This window comes from Ranitomeya imitator, chromosome 5, assembly GCF_032444005.1.
Source record: "Ranitomeya imitator isolate aRanImi1 chromosome 5, aRanImi1.pri, whole genome shotgun sequence".
NCBI lineage: Eukaryota > Metazoa > Chordata > Amphibia > Anura > Dendrobatidae > Ranitomeya > Ranitomeya imitator.
This window is the reverse complement of record NC_091286.1, coordinates 6238697-6258625: the sequence shown is the minus strand read 5'-3', so window position 1 is coordinate 6258625 and position 19929 is coordinate 6238697. Positions and strand designations below refer to the sequence as shown.

The 19929-nt window shown below is 60.8% G+C and overlaps 2 protein-coding genes across 3 annotated transcripts in view; one reads left to right on the top strand and one right to left on the bottom strand.

Annotated features, from left to right (window-relative positions):
• The window catches only part of TMEM63B (transmembrane protein 63B), a 53124-nt gene extending 48605 nt beyond the window's left edge, over positions 1 to 4519 (bottom strand). For both annotated transcript variants that reach the window (XM_069768262.1, XM_069768263.1), the window contains exon 1: positions 4390 to 4519. The gene's annotated coding sequence lies outside the window, so the exon portion shown is untranslated. The remainder of the gene's footprint in view (positions 1 to 4389) is intronic.
• A 153-nt stretch (positions 4520 to 4672) lies between these two features.
• LOC138680830 (uncharacterized protein DKFZp434B061-like) lies at positions 4673 to 7072 on the top strand. The gene has a single exon (XM_069768070.1). The coding sequence runs from the start codon at positions 4673 to 4675 to the stop codon at positions 7070 to 7072; it is 2400 nt and encodes a 799-aa protein (XP_069624171.1).
• Positions 7073 to 19929: the final 12857 nt, after the last annotated feature.

Genomic DNA, 19929 nt, shown 5'->3' with positions numbered 1-19929 from the left:
TTCCAGCGCACGCAGCAGCTGCCCCCTCAGCAGTCCCACGACACATCTATATATATAATTGTCTAAGGGTCACTTCCATCTGTCTGTCTGTCCTTCTGTCACGGTTATTCATTCGCTGATTGGTCTTGGCAGCTGCCTGTCATGGCTGCTGCGACTAATCAGCGACGGCCACAGTCCGATTAGTCCCTCTCCTGCACTCACTGCCCGGCGCCCGCTCCGTAATCCCCTCCACTCACCGCTCACACAGGGTTAATGGCAGCGGTAACGGCCCGCGGTGTAACGCACTCCGTTACCGCTGCCATTAACCCTGTGTGTCCCCAACTATTTACTATTGATGCTGCCTATGCGGCATCAATAGTAAAAATAGGTCATGTTAAAAATAATAATAAAAACAAAAACCTGCTATACTCACCATCCGCTGCCTTTCCCGCTCCTCGCCGCGCTCCCGGGACCGCTCCATTGCAAGCGGCAGCTTCCGCTCTCGTCCCAGGGCTGGTGTGCGACAAGGACCTGCCGTGACGTCATCATAGGTCCTGCTCACACCAGCCCTGGGACGGGAAGCTGCCGCTTGCAATGGAGCGGTCCCGGGAGCGCGGCGAGGAGCGGGAAAGGCGGCGGATGGTGAGTATAGCAGGACTACAACGTGCTATAGGTGAGCATATGTGTATTTATTTTTTTAAGCCTCTATACTACGTGCCTCTGTGCTGGGCAATATACTACGTGGCTCTGCTATATACTAGGTGGACATGCATATTCTAGAATACCCGATGCGTTAGAATCAGGCCACCATCTAGTTGTATCCATAAGAAGAGAGCACAAACCAAGCACCCAAGCCGGTAACCACGGCGATAACTGAACCGACTGACAAAAACATGACAAATAAGAGACAGCGAACAGCCCCGGCCAACTAGAGGCGCCACTCTACAGGAGGCCACTGAGGGGACCACAGACACAGATCTGCTCCACTGACCATCGCTGACTGACACCGTGTGTGTGGGGGGGGGGGCTCCGCTGACTGACACCGTGTGTGGGGGGGGGGGGGCTCCGCTGACTGACACCGTGTGGGGGGGGGGGGCTCCGCTGACTGACACCGTGGGGGGGGGGGGCGGCTCCGCTGACTGACACCGTGTGGGGGGGGTGGGGGCTCCGCTGACTGACACCGTGTGTGTGGGGGGGGGGGGGCTCCGCTGACTGACACCGTGTGGGGGGGGGGGGGGGGGGGCTCCGCTGACTGACACCGTGGGGGGGGGGGGGCGGCTCCGCTGACTGACACCGTGTGTGGGGGGGGCGCTCCACTGACTGACACCGTGTGTGGGGGGGGCTCCGCTGACTGACACCGTGGGGGGGGGGGCTCCGCTGACTGACACCGTGGGGGGGGGGCTCCGCTGACTGACACCGTGGGGGGGGGGCTCCGCTGACTGACACCGTGTGTGTGGGGGCTCCGCTGACTGACACCGTGAGGGGGGGGGCTCCGCTGACTGACACCGTGAGGGGGGGGGCTCCGCTGACTGACACCGTGGGGGGGGGGGCTCCGCTGACTGACACCGTGGGGGGGGGCGCTCCACTGACTGACACCGTGTGGGGGGGGCTCCGCTGACTGACACCGTGTGGGGGCTCCGCTGACTCACACCGTGGGGGGGGGCTTCGCTGATTGACACCGTGGGGGGGGGCTCCGCTGACTGACACCGTGGGGGGGGGGGGCGCTCCACTGACTGACACCGTGTGGGGGGGGCTCCGCTGACTGACACCGTGGGGGGGGGGCTCCGCTGACTGACACCGTGAGGGGGGGGGCTCCGCTGACTGACACCGTGGGGGGGGGGGCTCCGCTGACTGACACCGTGGGGGGGGGGGCGCTCCACTGACTGACACCGTGTGGGGGGGGCTCCGCTGACTCACACCGTGGGGGGGGGGCTTCGCTGATTGACACCGTGGGGGGGGCTCCGCTGACTGACACCGTGGGGGGGGGGCGCTCCACTGACTGACACCGTGTGGGGGGGGCTCCGCTGACTGACACCGTGGGGGGGGGGGGGGGCACCGCTGACTGACACCGTGTGGGGGGGGCTCCGCTGACTGACACCGTGTGGGGGGGGCTCCACTGACTGACACCGTGGGGGGGGGGGCCTCCGCTGACTGACACCGTGGGGGGGGGGCTCCGCTGACTGACGCCGTGTGGGGGGGGCTCCACTGACTGACACCGTGGGGGGGGGGGCCTCCGCTGACTGACACCGTGTGGGGGGGGCTCCGCTGACTGACACCGTGGGGGGGGGGGGGGCACCGCTGACTGACACCGTGTGGGGGGGGCTCCGCTGACTGACACCGTGTGGGGGGGGCTCCACTGACTGACACCGTGGGGGGGGGGGCCTCCGCTGACTGACACCGTGGGGGGGGGGGGCTCCGCTGACTGACACCGTGGTGGGGGGGGGCTCCGCTGACTGACACCGTGTGGGGGGGGGGGGGGGGGGCTCCGCTGACTGACACCGTGGGGGGGGCTCCGCTGACTGACACCGTGTGGGGGGGGGGCTCCGCTGACTGACACCGTGTGGGGGGGGGGGCTCCGCTGACTGATACCGTGGGGGGGCTCCGCTGACTGACACCGTGTGGGGGGGGGCTCCGCTGACTGACACCGTGTGGGGGGGGGGCTCCGCTGACTGACACCGTGTGTGGGGGGGGGGCTCCGCTGACTGATACCGTGGGGGGGGCTCCGCTGACTGACACCGTGTGGGGGGGGGGCTCCGCTGACTGACACCGTGGGGGGGGGGCTCCGCTGACTGACACCGTGGGGGGGGGGGGCTCCGCTGACTGACACCGTGTGGGGGGGGGGCTCCGCTGACTGATACCGTGGGGGGGGCTCCGCTGACTGACACCGTGTGGGGGGGGGGGGGCTCCGCTGACTGACACCGTGTGGGGGGGGGGCTCCGCTGACTGATACCGTGGGGGGGGCTCCGCTGACTGACACCGTGTGGGGGGGGGGCTCCGCTGACTGACACCGTGTGGGGGGGGGGCTCCGCTGACTGATACCGTGGGGGGGGCTCCGCTGACTGACACCGTGTGGGGGGGGGCTCCGCTGACTGACACCGTGTGGGGGGGGGCTCCGCTGACTGACACCGTGGGGGGGGGGGGGCTCCGCTGACTGACACCGTGTGGGGGGGGGCTCCGCTGACTGACACCGTGTGGGGGGGGGCTCCGCTGACTGACACCGTGTGGGGGGGGGCTCCGCTGACTGACACCGTGGGGGGGGGGCTCCGCTGACTGACACCGTGTGGGGGGGGGGGGCTCCGCTGACTGACACCGTGGGGGGGGGGGCTCCGCTGACTGACACCGTGTGGGGGGGGGGGGCTCCGCTGACTGACACCGTGTGGGGGGGGCTCCACTGACTGACACCGTGGGGGGGGGGGCCTCCGCTGACTGACACCGTGGGGGGGGGGGGCTCCGCTGACTGACACCGTGGTGGGGGGGGGGCTCCGCTGACTGACACCGTGTGGGGGGGGGGGGGGGGGGGCTCCGCTGACTGACACCGTGGGGGGGGCTCCGCTGACTGACACCGTGTGGGGGGGGGGCTCCGCTGACTGACACCGTGTGGGGGGGGGGGCTCCGCTGACTGATACCGTGGGGGGGCTCCGCTGACTGACACCGTGTGGGGGGGGGGCTCCGCTGACTGACACCGTGTGGGGGGGGGGGGCTCCGCTGACTGATACCGTGGGGGGGGCTCCGCTGACTGACACCGTGTGGGGGGGGGGCTCCGCTGACTGACACCGTGGGGGGGGGGGGCTCCGCTGACTGACACCGTGGGGGGGGGGGGGCTCCGCTGACTGACACCGTGTGGGGGGGGGGGCTCCGCTGACTGATACCGTGGGGGGGGCTCCGCTGACTGACACCGTGTGGGGGGGGGGGGGCTCCGCTGACTGACACCGTGTGGGGGGGGGGCTCCGCTGACTGATACCGTGGGGGGGGCTCCGCTGACTGACACCGTGTGGGGGGGGGCTCCGCTGACTGACACCGTGTGGGGGGGGCTCCGCTGACTGACACCGTGTGGGGGGGGGCTCCGCTGACTGACACCGTGGGGGGGGGGCTCCGCTGACTGACACCGTGTGGGGGGGGGGGGCTCCGCTGACTGACACCGTGGGGGGGGGGCTCCGCTGACTGACACCGTGTGGGGGGGGGGGCTCCGCTGACTGACACCGTGGGGGGGGGGGGGCTCCGCTGACTGACACCGTGGGGGTGGGGGAGGCTCTCCGCTGACTGAGACCGTGGGGGGGCGCTCCGCTGACTGACACCGTGACATTAGAGCCGGCGATGTCTCCCCGGGTCCCGGCCGCGGGGCTCACACTCCGTCACCGCACCCAGACCGGCAGCCGTGTACAGCGGGGCCGGCAGCTCCTCCGCACTCACCCGCCGCCGCTGCTGCTGCTGGGCCTCCGCCGGCTCTCAGCTCCCCAGCCCGGGGACCAACACAATGCAGGTGGGAGGTAGAGTCCGTGACGTCACCCACAGTCTCCTCCCACCTCTGCGGCCTGCGCGTAGGGCGGGGCCAAGCTGCGTCATGACGTCAATACAGAGCGCAGATGTTTGGTCTTCAACAACAAATAACTTTATTTATAAAACCTGACAGGTGCAGAACGGTAACCATGGAGACAAGACTATAAGCTGAGGCATCACATAGAAACCAGAAGAAATGCTGGGACTTATCGTCCTAAAGCTGCGGCTACTCAGAGCCATTGTCACTGGCCACAGCCCGAATGGGAATGTAGCCGAACAGCGCCCCCAGCGGGCAGGAGAGTGGACGTCCGCGCCACACAGCTCGAACCACGTCCGCCCTCCACGGCTCTCACCACCGTCCACGGCTCTCACCACGGTCCGCCCTCCACGGCTCTCACCACCGTCCGCGGCTCTCACCACCGTCCGCAGCTCTCACCACCGTCCGCCCTCCACGGCTCTCACCACCGTCCGCCCTCCATGGCTCTCACCACCGTCCGCCCTCCATGGCTCTCACCACCGTCCGCGGCTCTCACCACCGTCCGCCCTCCATGGCTCTCACCACCGTCCTCGGCTCTCACCACCGTCCGCGGCTCTCACCACCGTCCGCCCTCCACGGCTCTCACCACCGTCCGCGGCTCTCACCACCGTCCGCCCTCCACGGCTCTCACCACCGTCCGCCCTCCATGGCTCTCACCACCGTCCGCGGCTCTCACCACCGTCCGCCCTCCATGGCTCTCACCACCGTCCGCGGCTCTCACCACCGTCCGCGGCTCTCACCACCGTCCGCCCTCCATGGCTCTCACCACCGTCCGCGGCTCTCACCACCGTCCGCCCTCCACGGCTCTCACCACCGTCCTCGGCTCTCACCACCGTCCGCGGCTCTCACCACCGTCCGCCCTCCATGGCTCTCACCACCGTCCTCGGCTCTCACCACCGTCCTCAGCTCTCACCATCGTCCTCGGCTCTCACCACCGTCCGCCCTCCACGGCTCTCACCACCGTCTGCCCTCCACGGCTCTCACCACCATCCGCCCTCCACGGCTCTCACCACCGTCCTCGGCTCTCACCACCGTCCGCAGCTCTCACCACCGTCCGCCCTCCATGGCTCTCACCACCGTCCGCGGCTTTCACCACCGTCCGCGGCTCTCACCACCGTCCTCGGCTCTCACCACCGTCTGCCCTCCACGGCTCTCACCACTGTCCACGCCTCTCACCACCGTCCGCCCTCCACGGCTCTCACCACCGTCCTCGGCTCTCACCACCGTCCGCAGCTCTCACCACCGTCCGCCCTCCACGGCTCTCACCACCGTCCGCCCTCCATGGCTCTCACCACCGTCCGCGGCTCTCACCACCGTCCGCCCTCCACGGCTCTCACCACCGTCCGCGGCTCTCACCACCGTCCTCGGCTCTCACCACCGTCCGCCCTCCACGGCTCTCACCACCGTCTGCCCTCCACGGCTCTCACCACTGTCCACGGCTCTCACCACCGTCCGCCCTCCATGGCTCTCACCACCGTCCGCGGCTCTCACCACCGTCCGCCCTCCACGGCTCTCACCACCGTCCTCGGCTCTCACCACCGTCCGCGGCTCTCACCACCGTCCGCCCTCCATGGCTCTCACCACCGTCCTCGGCTCTCACCACCGTCCTCAGCTCTCACCATCGTCCTCGGCTCTCACCACCGTCCGCCCTCCACGGCTCTCACCACCGTCTGCCCTCCACGGCTCTCACCACCATCCGCCCTCCACGGCTCTCACCACCGTCCTCGGCTCTCACCACCGTCCGCAGCTCTCACCACCGTCCGCCCTCCATGGCTCTCACCACCGTCCGCGGCTTTCACCACCGTCCGCGGCTCTCACCACCGTCCTCGGCTCTCACCACCGTCTGCCCTCCACGGCTCTCACCACTGTCCACGCCTCTCACCACCGTCCGCCCTCCACGGCTCTCACCACCGTCCTCGGCTCTCACCACCGTCCGCAGCTCTCACCACCGTCCGCCCTCCACGGCTCTCACCACCGTCCGCCCTCCATGGCTCTCACCACCGTCCGCGGCTCTCACCACCGTCCGCCCTCCACGGCTCTCACCACCGTCCGCGGCTCTCACCACCGTCCTCGGCTCTCACCACCGTCCGCCCTCCACGGCTCTCACCACCGTCTGCCCTCCACGGCTCTCACCACTGTCCACGGCTCTCACCACCGTCCGCCCTCCACGGCTCTCACCACCGTCCGCGGCTCTCACCACCGTCCACCCTCCACGGCTCTCACCACCATCCACATTTCTCACCACCGTCCACCCTCCACATCTCTCACCACGTTCCACATTTCTCACCACCGTCCGCCCTCCACTGTCCAGCCTCCACGGTTCTCACCACCATCCACATTTCTCACCACTATCCAGCCTCCACGGCTCTCACCACCATCCACATTTCTCACCACCGTCCGCCCTCCACTGTCCAGCCTCCACGGCTCTCACCACGGTCCACATTTCTCACCACTGTCCAGCCTCCACAACTCTCACCACCATATACATTGCCTACCAGACACCGCACCTGTGGAGACATGGGTGGAGGGGGTCAGCGAGCACTCTCGTCCGCTAGTTGAAACCTCATCGACCAGGGATTGTCCCTCCGAACGCCCACTTTCCTTTTACTGTTGGCATAAGGCTACTCAGACAACACCGGGTGAGGGTAACACAGTGTGGCAATGCTTTATTGAACCACAAAACAGGCACATAACACATAGAACAGTCCGGGCACCGTACCCAAGTTGGTGCACATTACATGACTCATGGGGATAATGGCTCCTGTGACTTCAGAGCTCCCAGGGCCGACTACCCCATTTGTGGCACGCACCGAGAGGAGGTAACGACAAGTGTAGGAAGATGACAGTCCATTCAAGGTACAAGGCCAGGTGACCGGAGGGTCACAACTAGAGTTGAGTGAATTTGTTCAGATTTGGGTCCGAATACGATCGGCAGCAAATATTATTTTTTCAATATTCGCCGAACACAGACGAACGTCATTAGAGTCAATGGGAGTAGAAATTATCGAATATGTTCGGAACCGATCATCAAACATAAATTTGGCACGAATAGGGTACCAATATGGCACGAATGTGGCAAATTCAGATTCGGCAACCGATTCTGAACATATTCGCTCAACTCTAGTCACAACCTGTCTTCTCTGAACATCTCCATGGAGCCAGGCAACCGGAGGGTCTCATGCCTGGCTTCCTCCAAACGTATCCATGGTTCAGCAATGGTCAGTTGAGCAGATCTGTATTCTTACAGCCAGGGCTGAGGTCCTCTAAGCTGCCATCCTGTAGAATGACAAATCTGTCCCTTGTGATTGAGCCATTATGTCTTAGCTGCTGTCCTGTACAGAATCTCTCGTTCTTTGGATGTCTGGGCTGCATATCTGTCTCATGTTAGAGGCATATTACCTCTTTTTATAGTTAAGTGTCCTTCAAGCCAAAATTCACAGATAGAGGGGAAAAATGGTGATAAGATCGACTTACATTGTTTGATTATTTAATCTATCTAGTTTTTCCTATGTTTTGCGAGTCAACAAACTGCATGGCCTGGACAATGTGTAGTCAACATACCAGCAAACCCTGCATGAAAAAGGAGTCAAAAATTGTGAATCTTGACCAACTGAAGAAAAAAAGTATACATTCAAAGGTCATCATATAGATAAGTCAATGGCTCCTGGCTTACTGAAAATAGACGTCTGATTAATTAAGATAAAAGGCTGTGTAGTCACAACACCCATATACAGCGCCTACCAGAGGCCGCCCCATATACAGCGCCTACCAGAGGCCGCCCCATGTACAGCGCCTACCAGAGGCCGCCCCATGTACAGCGCCTACCAGAGGCCGCCCCATGTACAGCGCCTACCAGAGGCCGCCCCATGTACAGCGCCTACCAGAGGCCGCCCCATGTACAGCGCCTACCAGAGGCCGCCCCATGTACAGCGCCTACCAGAGGCCGCCCCATGTACAGCGCCTACCAGAGGCCGCCCCATGTACAGCGCCTACCAGAGGCCGCCCCATGTACAGCGCCTACCAGAGGCCGCCCCATGTACAGCGCCTACCAGAGGCCGCCCCATGTACAGCGCCTACCAGAGGCCGCCCCATATACAGCGTCTACCAGAGGCCGCCCCATATACAGCTCCTACCAGACGCCGCCCCGTATACAGCTCCTACCAGAGACCGCCCCGTATACAGCGCCTACCAGAGGCCGCCCCGTATACAGCGCCTACCAGAGGCCGCCCCATATACAGCTCCTACCAGAGGCCGCCCCATATACAGCGTCTACCAGAGGCCGCCCCATATACAGCGTCTACCAGAGGCCGCCCCATATACAGCTCCTACCAGAGGCCGCCCCATATACAGCTCCTACCAGAGGCCGCCCCATATACAGCTCCTACCAGAGGCCGCCCCATATACAGCGTCTACCAGAGGCCGCCCCATATACAGCTCCTACCAGAGGCCGCCCCATATACAGCGTCTACCAGAGGCCGCCCCATATACAGCGTCTACCAGAGGCCGCCCCATATACAGCGTCTACCAGAGGCCGCCCCATATACAGCGTCTACCAGAGGCCGCCCCATATACAGCTCCTACCAGAGGCCGCCTCATATACAGCGTCTACCGGAGGCCGCCCCATATACAGCGTCTACCAGAGGCCGCCCCATATACAGCTCCTACCAGAGGCCGCCTGTCACGATATGGTATGAAATATCATAAGTAGTTCTCTTGCTAGCCTGCGTGGGCTAAGCCCCCCTTCTTGGAGTAACAGTTTGTAGCTGCCAATTCCTGGCTTTCCTTCTCAGAGAGTGTGGGGTGTTTTATGGCCGAACGGAATTTACGACCGGCATTTCCTGTGTAAGCTCTTGTTCAGCTATCAGTGAAGTAGAAACTTCAATGATCCATGAAAGATTCTTTGTTTAGTTTTTGTTAGATATTAGGCAAACGATTTAAGCTAGAAATACGAAAATATCTATTCTTATCCTCACTCGGTGTATCTACCCATCCCTTGAAACTCGGGCTTCTAACTCCGTCTGGTAAAGAAGTAGGGTTTTCTCTGTAAATATGTATCCCAGATATGACATATTTGATCTCATTAGAATGCTCACGTTAATCCGAGATGAATGATAGGTTTGGTCTGACTCTGTCATGTGTTGTAGCGAAGTTATAGCAAGTAGATAAATTTAAGATTGAAGTACTCAGAATGTAGAGAGAGAGGAGGGTCTGGATAAGCCAGCCCTTCTGTGATGTCAAAGCCTTAAGGTATTAAGTTGTGGCAGGCTCCCCAGCTCAGTCTCTCTGCTGGATTTCTTCTTCTGGACTTCTTGTCTTCTCCTGGAAGAGCCCTGCTCACGTCCTAATGAGCTGGGACATATGGAAAACTCAACTAGCCTGCTTGCCTGTCATGCTTTGAACATGTAAGTGTTGCTTTTTCTCATTTATTCCCTTTATGTTATAATTACCCTGGTACATATTTGCAATTGTCTCATTTGTAACATCTTTATAAACTATTTTTGATAAAGCACTGCCTAATTATTTTTATGGGATATAATATTTCATATTAGTTCGTTCATCCATGCTCTAAACGTACCCTGTCTCTTGAAGAGAATTACGCTGTGTTGGGTTAGCTTCGGACCCGTTTAATCGAAGCTGGTGGCAGCGAGAAGTGTGCAGACTTTTAGGTTATGTTGTAGCGGCTGCGGCGTTAATAATTATTGTTCCTGCCTGAGTGGGAGTAGTTATCGCGTCGCTGCAGCGTGCCCAATAGCCAGTACATAGCAGGCAGCCTTTCTGGCGACTAATTACCCAGGGTGCAGTACCTAATCTGACCTGAGAGTAAGGGGGCGCCAGAGAGCTGCAAGTGTTAAGTGGAACTGTAAGCGGGATATACATAAATCCCTGCAGTTCGTGGTATATAGAAAAGCAGTGGGATACCTAGAATAAGCCCCTGCTGTAAGCAAGAGGTCAATAGCCTTGTGTGTGGGTTTTCATCACATCGTGGAGTGGAGGGATAACTAAGATAAGCCCCCCTACACATGTGATAGCCGTCTGTTGGCCTAAAGTCACCTCAATCCGTGACGTAGGGGTCACGGTCACGGTGGGAATCCTGACCCATTGGTGACAGCGGTCAGGTGAATCGTGACACCGCCCCATATACAGCGTCTACCAGAGGCCGCCCCATATACAGCGTCTACCAGAGGCCGCCCCATATACAGCTCCTACCAGAGGCCGCCCCATATACAGCGTCTACCAGAGGCCGCCCCATATACAGCTCCTACCAGAGTCCGCCCCATATACAGCGTCTACCAGAGGCCGCCCCATATACAGCTCCTACCAGAGGCCGCCCCATATACAGCTCCTACCAGAGGCCGCCCCATATACAGCTCCTACCAGAGGCCGCCCCATATACAGCTCCTACCAGAGGCCGCCCCATATACAGCTCCTACCAGAGGCCGCCCCATATACAGCTCCTACCAGAGGCCGCCCCATATACAGCTCCTACCAGAGGCCGCCCCATATACAGCGTCTACCAGAGGCCGCCCCATATACAGCTCCTACCAGAGGCCGCCCCATATACAGCTCCTACCAGAGGCCGCCCCATATACAGCGTCTACCAGAGGCCGCCCCATATACAGCGTCTACCAGAGGCCGCCCCATATACAGCGCCTACCAGAGGCCGCTCCATATACAGCTCCTACCAGAGGCCGCTCCATATACAGCTCCTACCAGAGGCCGCTCCATATACAGCTCCTACCAGAGGCCGCTCCATATACAGCGTCTACCAGAGGCCGCCCCATATACAGCGTCTACCAGAGGCCGCCCCATATACAGCGTCTACCAGAGGCCGCCTCATATACAACTCCTACCAGAGGCCGCCCCATATACAGCGTATACCAGAGGCCGTCCCATATACAGCGTCTACCAGAGGCCGCCTCATATACAACTCCTACCAGAGGCCGCTCCATATACAGCGTCTACCAGAGGCCGCCCCATATACAGCGTCTACCAGAGGCCGCTCCATATACAGCGTCCACCAGAGGCCGCCCCATATACAGCGTCTACCAGAGGCCGCCTCATATACAACTCCTACCAGAGGCCGCCCCATATACAGCGTATACCAGAGGCCGTCCCATATACAGCGTCTACCAGAGGCCGCCTCATATACAACTCCTACCAGAGGCCGCTCCATATACAGCGTCTACCAGAGGCCGCTCCATATACAGCGTCTACCAGAGGCCGCTCCATATACAGCGTCTACCAGAGGCCGCCCCACATACAGCTCCTACCAGAGGCCGCTCCATTTACAGCGTCTACCAGAGGCCGCTCCATATACAGCGTCTACCAGAGGCCGCCCCATGTACAGCGCCTACCAGAGGCCGCTCCATATACAGCTCCTACCAGAGGCCGCGCCATATACAGCTCCTACCAGAGGCCGCCCCATATACAGCGTCTACCAGAGGCCGCCCCATATACAGCGTCTACCAGAGGCCGCCTCATATACAGCGTCTACCAGAGGCCGCCTCATATACAGCGTCTACCAGAGGCCGCCCCATATACAGCTCCTACCAGAGGCCGCCTCATATACAGCGTCTACCAGAGGCCGCCCCATATACAGCTCCTACCAGAGGCCGCCCCATATACAGCTCCTACCAGAGGCCGCCCCATATACAACTCCTACCAGAGGCCGCCCCATATACAGCGTCTACCAGAGGCCGCCCCATATACAGCTTCTACCAGAGGCCGCCCCATATACAGCGTCTACCAGAGGCCGCCTCATATACAACTCCTACCAGAGGCCGCCCCATATACAGCGTCTACCAGAGGCCGCCCCATATACAGCGTCTACCAGAGGCCGCCTCATATACAACTCCTACCAGAGGCCGCCCCATATACAGCGTCTACCAGAGGCCGCCTCATATACAACTCCTACCAGAGGCCGCCCCATATACAGCGTCTACCAGAGGCCGCCCCATATACAGCGTCTACCAGAGGCCGCCCCATATACAGCGTCTACCAGAGGCCGCCCCATATACAGCGTCTACCAGAGGCCGCCTCATATACAGCGTCTACCAGAGGCCGCCTCATATACAACTCCTACCAGAGGCCGCTCCATATACAGCATCTACCAGAGGCCGCTCCATATACAGCTCCTACCAGAGGCCGCCCCATATACAGCTCCTACCAGAGGCCGCCCCATATACAGCTCCTACCAGAGGCCGCCCCATATACAGCTCCTACCAGAGGCCGCTCCATATACAGCTCCTACCAGAGGCCGCTCCATATACAGCGTCTACCAGAGGCCGCCCCATATACAGCGTCTACCAGAGGCCGCCCCATATACAGCGTCTACCAGAGGCCGCCTCATATACAGCGTCTACCAGAGGCCGCCCCATATACAGCGTCTACCAGAGGCCGCCCCATATACAGCGTCTACCAGAGGCCGCCTCATATACAGCGTCTACCAGAGGCCGCCTCATATACAACTCCTACCAGAGGCCGCTCCATATACAGCGTCTACCAGAGGCCGCCCCATATACAGCGTCTACCAGAGGCCGCCCCATATACAGCGTCTACCAGAGGCCGCCCCATATACAGTGTCTACCAGAGGCCGCTCCATATACAGCGTCTACCAGAGGCCGCCCCATGTACAGCGCCTACCAGAGGCCGCTCCATATACAGCTCCTACCAGAGGCCGCTCCATATACAGCTCCTACCAGAGGCCGCTCCATATACAGCGTCTACCAGAGGCCGCCCCATATACAGCGTCTACCAGAGGCCGCCCCATATACAGCGTCTACCAGAGGCCGCCTCATATACAGCTCCTACCAGAGGCCGCCCCATATACAGCGTCTACCAGAGGCCGCCTCATATACAACTCCTACCAGAGGCCGCCCCATATACAGCGTCTACCAGAGGCCGCTCCATATACAGCGTCAACCAGAGGCCGCTCCATATACAGCGTCTACCAGAGGCCGCTCCATATACAGCGTCTACCAGAGGCCGCCCCATATACAGCGTCTACCAGAGGCCGCTCCATATACAGCGTCTACCAGAGGCCGCTCCATATACAGCTCCTACCAGAGGCCGCTCCATATACAGCGTCTACCAGAGGCCGCCCCATATACAGCGTCTACCAGAGGCCGCCCCATATACAGCGTCTACCAGAGGCCGCCCCATATACAGCTCCTACCAGAGGCCGCTCCATATACAGCTCCTACCAGAGGCCGCTCCATATACAGCATCTACCAGAGGCCGCCTCATATACAGCATCTACCAGAGGCCGCTCCATATACAGCGTCTACCAGAGGCCGCTCCATATACAGCATCTACCAGAGGCCGCTCCATATACAGCGTCTACCAGAGGCCGCTCCATATACAGCGTCTACCAGAGGCCGCCCCATATACAGCGTCTACCAGAGGCCGCCCCATATACAGCGTCTACCAGAGGCCGCCCCATATACAGCGTCTACCAGAGGCCGCTCCATATACAGCTCCTACCAGAGGCCGCCCCATATACAGCGTCTACCAGAGGCCGCTCCATATACAGCGTCTACCAGAGGCCGCTCCATATACAGCTCCTACCAGAGGCCGCCCCATATACAGCATCTACCAGAGGCCGCTCCATATACAGCGTCTACCAGAGGCCGCTCCATATACAGCATCTACCAGAGGCCGCTCCATATACAGCGTCTACCAGAGGCCGCTCCATATACAGCGTCTACCAGAGGCCGCCCCATATACAGCGTCTACCAGAGGCCGCCCCATATACAGCGTCTACCAGAGGCCGCCCCATATACAGCGTCTACCAGAGGCCGCCCCATATACAGCGTCTACCAGAGGCCGCCCCATATACAGCTCCTACCAGAGGCCGCCCCATATACAGCGCCTACCAGAGGCCGCCTCATATACAACTCCTACCAGAGGCCGCTCCATATACAGCGTTTACCAGAGGCCGCTCCATATACAGCTCCTACCAGAGGCCGCTCCATATACAGCGTCTACCAGAGGCCGCCCCATATACAGCGTCTACCAGAGGCCGCCCCATATACAGCTCCTACAAGAGGCCGCCCCATATACAGCTCCTACCAGAGGCCGCCCCATATACAGCGCCTACCAGAGGCCGCCTCATATACAACTCCTACCAGAGGCCGCTCCATATACAGCGTTTACCAGAGGCCGCTCCATATACAGCTCCTACCAGAGGCCGCCTCATATACAGCGTCTACCAGAGGCCGCCCCATATACAGCGTCTACCAGAGGCCGCCCCATATACAGCTCCTACCAGAGGCCGCCCCATATACAGCGTCTACCAGAGGCCGCCCCATATACAGCGTCTAACAGAGGCCGCCTCATATACAACTCCTACCAGAGGCCGCCCCATATACAGCGTCTACCAGAGGCCGCCCCATATACAGCGTCTACCAGAGGCCGCTCCATATACAGCGTCTACCAGAGGCCGCCCCATATACAGCTCCTACCAGAGGCCGCCCCATATACAGCGTCTACCAGAGGCCGCCCCATATACAGCGTCTACCAGAGGCCGCCTCATATACAGCTCCTACCAGAGGCCGCCCCATATACAGCGTCTACCAGAGGCCGCACCATATACAGCTCCTACCAGAGGCCGCCCCGTATACAGCTCCTACCAGAGGCCGCCCCGTATACAGCGTCTACCAGAGGCCGCCCCATATACAGCGTCTACCAGAGGCCGCTCCATATACAGCGTCTACCAGAGGCCGCCCCATATACAACTCCTACCAGAGGCCGCCCCATATACAGCGCCTACCAGAGGCCGCCCCATATACAGCTCCTACCAGAGGCCGCCCCATATACAGCTCCTACCAGAGGCCGCCCCATATACAGCTCCTACCAGAGGCCGCCCCATATACAGAGTCTACCATAGGCCGCCCCATATACAGCTCCTACCAGAGGCCGCCCCATATACAGCTCCTACCAGAGGCCGCCCCATATACAGCGTCTACCAGAGGCCGCCCCATATACAGCGTCTACCAGAGGCCGCCCCATATACAGCGTCTACCAGAGGCCGCCCCATATACAGCTCCTAGCAGAGGCCGCCTCATATACAGCATCTACCAGAGGCCGCCCCATATACAGCTCCTACCAGAGGCCGCCCCATATACAGCGTCTACCAGAGGCCGCCCCATATACAGCGTCTACAAGAGGCCGCCCCATATACAGCTCCTACCAGAGGCCGCCCCATACACAGCGTCTACCAGAGGCCGCCCCATATACAGCTCCTACCAGAGGCCGCCCCATATACAGCGTCTACCAGAGGCCGCCCCATATACAGCTCATACCAGAGGCCGCCTCATATACAGCGTCTACCAGAGGCCGCCCCATATACAGCGTCTACCAGAGGCCGCCCTATATACAGCGTTTACCAGAGGCCGCCTCATATACAACTCCTACCAGAGGCCGCTCCATATACAGCGTCTACCAGAGGCCGCTCCATATACAGCGTCTACCAGAGGCCGCCCCATATACAGCTCCTACCAGAGGCCGCCCCATATACAGCTCCTACCAGAGGCCGCCCCATATACAGCTCCTACCAGAGGCCGCCCCATATACAGCTCCTACCAGAGGCCGCCCCATATACAACTCCTACCAGAGGCCGCCCCATATACAGCGTCTACCAGAGGCCGCCTCATATACAACTCCTACCAGAGGCCGCCCCATATACAGCGTCTACCAGAGGCCGCCCCATATACAGCGTCTACCAGAGGCCGCCTCATATACAACTCCTACCAGAGGCCGCCCCATATACAGCTCCTACCAGAGGCCGCCCCATATACAGCGTCTACCAGGGGCTGCCCCATATACAGCGTCTACCAGAGGCCGCCCCATATACAGCTCCTACCAGAGGCCGCCCCATATACAGCGCCTACCAGAGGCCGCCCCATATACAGCGTCTACCAGAGGCCCCCCCATATACAGCTCCTACCAGAGGCCGCCCCATATACAGCGTCTACCAGAGGCCGCCCCATATACAGCTCCTACCAGAGGCCGCCCCATATACAGCGTCTACCAGAGGCCGCCCCATATACAGCGTCTACCAGAGGCCGCCTCATATACAGCTCCTACCAGAGGCCGCCCCATATACAGCGCCTACCAGAGGCCGCCCCATAGACAGCGTCTACCAGAGGCCGCCCCATATACAGCTCCTACCAGAGGCCGCCCCATATACAGCGCCTACCAGAGGCCGCCCCATATACAGCGTCTACCAGAGGCCGCCCCATATACAGCTCCTACCAGAGGCCGCCCCATATACAGCGCCTACCAGAGGCCGCCCCATATACAGCTCCTACCAGAGGCCGCCTCATATACAGCATCTACCAGAGGCCGCCCCATATACAGCTCCTACCAGAGGCCGCCCCATATACAGCGCCTACCAGAGGCCGCCCCATATACAGCGTCTACCAGAGGCCGCCCCATATACAGCTCCTAGCAGAGGCCGCCCCATATACAGCGTCTACCAGAGGCCGCCCCATATACAGCTCCTAGCAGAGGCCGCCCCATATACAGCTCCTAGCAGAGGCCGCCCCATATACAGCTCCTACCAGAGGCCGCCCCATATACAGCGTCTACCAGAGGCCGCCCCATATACAGCGTCTACCAGAGGCCGCCCCATATACAGCTCCTACCAGAGGCCGCCCCATATACAGCGCCTACCAGAGGCCGCCCCATATACAGCGTCTACCAGAGGCCGCCCCATATACAGCTCCTAGCAGAGGCCGCCCCATATACAGCTCCTAGCAGAGGCCGCCTCATATACAGCTCCTACCAGAGGCCGCCCCATATACAACTCCTACCAGAGGCCGCTCCATATACAGCGTCTACCAGAGGCCGCTCCATATACAGCTCCTACCAGAGGCTGCCCCATATACAGCACCTACCAGAGGCCGCCCCATATACAGCGTCTACCAGAGGCCGCCCCATATACAGCGTCTACCAGAGGCCGCCCCATATACAGCTCCTACCAGAGGCCGCCCCATATACAACTCCTACCAGAGGCCGCCCCATATACAGCTCCTACCAGAGGCCGCCCCATATACAGCATCTACCAGAGGCCGCCCCATATACAGCGTCTACCAGAGGCCGCCCCATATACAGCGTCTACCAGAGGCCGCCCCATATACAGCTCCTACCAAAGGCCGCCCCATATACAGCTCCTACCAGAGGCCGCCCCATATACAGCGTCTACCAGAGGCCGCCCCATATACAGCGTCTACCAGAGGCCGCCCCATATACAGCGTCTACCAGAGGCCGCCCCATATACAGCTCCTAGCAGAGGCCGCCTCATATACAGCTCCTACCAGAGGCCGCCCCATATACAGCTCCTAGCAGAGGCCGCCCCATATACAGCTCCTACCAGAGGCCGCCCCATATACAGCATCTACCAGAGGCCGCCCCATGTACAGCGTCTACCAGAGGCCGCCCCATATACAGCTCCTACCAGAGGCCGCCTCATATACAGCGTCTACCAGAGGCCTCCCCATATACAGCGTCTACCAGAGGCCGCCCCATGTACAGCGCCTACCAGAGGCCGCCCCATGTACAGCGCCTACCAGAGGCCGCCCCATATACAGCTCCTACCAGAGGCCACCCCATATACAGCTCCTACCAGAGGCCTCCCCATATACAGCGTATACCAGAGGCCGCCCCATGTACAGCGCCTACCAGAGGCCGCCCCGTATACAGCGCCTACCAGAGGCCGCCTCATATACAGCGTATACCAGAGGCCGCCCCATATACAGCTCCTACCAGAGGCCGCCCCATATACAGCTCCTACCAGAGGCCGCCCCATATACAGCTCCTACCAGAGGCCGCCCCATATACAGCGTCTACCAGAGGCCGCCTCATATACAGCGTCTACCAGAGGCCGCCCCATATACAGCGTCTACCAGAGGCCGCCCCATATACAGCGTCTACCAGAGGCCGCCTCATATACAGCATCTACCAGAGGCCGCCTCATATACAGCGTCTACCAGAGGCCGCCCCATATACAGCTCCTACCAGAGGCCGCCCCATATACAGCTCCTACCAGAGGCCGCTCCATATACAGCTCCTACCAGAGGCCGCCTCATATACAGCGTCTACCAGAGGCCGCCCCATATACAGCTCCTACCAGAGGCCGCCTCATATACAGCGTCTACCAGAGGCCGCCCCATATACAGCGTCTACCAGAGGCCGCCCCATATACAGCGTCTACCAGAGGCCGCCCCATATACAGCGTCTACCAGAGGCCGCCCCATATACAGCGTCTACCAGAGGCCGCCCCATATACAGCGTCTACCAGAGGCCGCCCCATATACAGCTCCTACCAGAGGCCGCCCCATATACAGCTCCTACCAGAGGCCGCCCCATATACAGCGTCTACCAGAGGCCGCCCCATATACAGCGTCTACCAGAGGCCGCCCCATATACAGCGTCTACCAGAGGCCGCCCCATATACAGCTCCTACCAGAGGCCGCCTCATATACAGCTCCTACCAGAGGCCGCCTCATATACAGCTCCTACCAGAGGCCGCTCCATATACAGCATCTACCAGAGGCCGCCCCATATACAGCTCCTACCAGAGGCCGCCCCATATACAGCTCCTACCAGAGGCCGCCTCATATACAGCTCCTACCAGAGGCCGCTCCATATACAGCATCTACCAGAGGCCGCCCCATATACAGCTCCTACCAGAGGCCGCCCCATATACAGCGTCTACCAGAGGCCGCCCCATATACAGCTCCTACCAGAGGCCGCCCCATATACAGCTCCTACCAGAGGCCGCTCCATATACAGCGTCTACCAGAGGCCGCCCCATATACAGCATCTACCAGAGGCCGCCCCATATACAGCTCCTACCAGAGGCCGTCCCATATACAGCGTCTACCAGAGGCCGCCTCATATACAGCGTCTACCAGAGGCCGCCCCATATACAGCATCTACCAGAGGCCGCCCCATATACAGCTCCTACCAGAGGCCGTCCCATATACAGCGTCTACCAGAGGCCGCCTCATATACAGCGTCTACCAGAGGCCGCCCCATATACAGCATCTACCAGAGGCCGCCCCATATACAGCGTCTACCAGAGGCCGCCCCATATACAGCGTCTACCAGAGGCCGCCCCATATACAGCTCCTACCAGAGGCCGCTCCATATACAGCGTCTACCAGAGGCCGCCCCATATACAGCGTCTACCAGAGGCCGCCTCATATACAGCGTCTACCAGAGGCCGCCCCATATACAACTCCTACCAGAGGCCGCCCCATATACAGCGTCTACCAGAGGCCGCCCCATATACAGCGTCTACCAGAGGCCGCCCCATATACAGCTCCTACCAGAGGCCGCCCCATATACAGCGTCTACCAGAGGCCGCCCCATGTACAGCGCCTACCAGAGGCCGCCCCATATACAGCGTC